The sequence below is a fragment of the Glycine max genome, chromosome 17 (assembly GCF_000004515.6).
Source record: "Glycine max cultivar Williams 82 chromosome 17, Glycine_max_v4.0, whole genome shotgun sequence".
Lineage (NCBI taxonomy): Eukaryota > Viridiplantae > Streptophyta > Magnoliopsida > Fabales > Fabaceae > Glycine > Glycine max.
In genome coordinates, this window is record NC_038253.2 from 23,305,912 (window position 1) to 23,306,947 (window position 1,036).

The 1,036-nt window shown below is 31.4% G+C and overlaps 1 protein-coding gene across 1 annotated transcript; it reads right to left on the reverse strand.

Annotated features, from left to right (window-relative positions):
• Positions 1-223: 223 nt before the first annotated feature.
• LOC100815133 (salt stress-induced hydrophobic peptide ESI3) lies at positions 224-728 on the reverse strand. The gene is made up of 2 exons (XM_003550045.5): positions 512-728; positions 224-371 (listed from the first exon to the last, which is right to left on the reverse strand). Exons 1-2 carry the CDS (start codon positions 590-592, stop codon positions 288-290), a joined length of 165 nt encoding a protein of 54 aa, XP_003550093.1. The 5' UTR covers positions 593-728; the 3' UTR covers positions 224-287.
• Positions 729-1,036: the final 308 nt, after the last annotated feature.

Consider the following 1,036-nt stretch of genomic DNA (forward strand, 5'->3'; position numbering starts at 1 on the left):
CTCGTCCCTAAACAAATAAAACTTTTCCATTTGATCATCAAACTAGAACAACTTCAGATGATAATAAAATTAAAAGTAAAAACAAAATAACATGCATACACTTATTTCGATCTGAACCACGTTGAATTTAGATTCATACTTTAAAATGGCACCCCAAGCCTTTTAATCTGTGCGATGCGATATATAAAGGAAATTGAAAATGAAAAGGTAGAAACAGATGCTATAAATAAAAACAAATGCACATATTATAAATAACACAGAAATATACACATTATGGTACATGAGAGTCATCCAATCAATACATAAATTGCATATATAATCCCAGGTATGTATCCCAGTATGGTCAGCACCAGATCTATCCAGAGCTCCACCTGCATTGTTTAAAAAAATAGAATTAATCACACCAACAACAATTGAATTAATCAACACCAAACCCCAAATATGAAAAAAAAATAGAAAAATAAAGATTAGAACAAATTGAAAACAAGAAGAACAAGGAGAGAGTAAATACGCCACAGCCATAACGGAGGAAAACACCAACAGGAGGTAGCAGGATTGCCAATATCACTTCGAGAAAAGTTTCAGAACCCATGAGTGTTTAAATTTTCTTGTCTTTGTATTTCTTTCCAATGGTAATTGGAGCTATAAATTTGTTGTTATCAGTGATATGATCACGAGGAAAGACAATTAGAACTTAATGGAAGAGGCGTGTTCTTGGAACAAATAAAAACGGTTACGGTGGAGATTACAGTGGCAGAATTGTGGGCACATTAGACGACACGTGTGTTTGAGAACTTACAGGTGTTCCTATCTCCTTAAGCTAGTAGAATGATGTATAATATATACTAGTGCTAGTTGGAAACACACTTACACTTCGTGTCTTAAGTCTTAACTATCAAAATTTTTAATTATTTTTTAGTTTTTAATTAAAAAAAGAAAGATGGTTAAAGAGATGTAAATTTGAGGGGTTATCTTTTAAACCGTATGATTCAGAGAGTTTTTAGAGTTAATTAAATATATATATATATATATATAT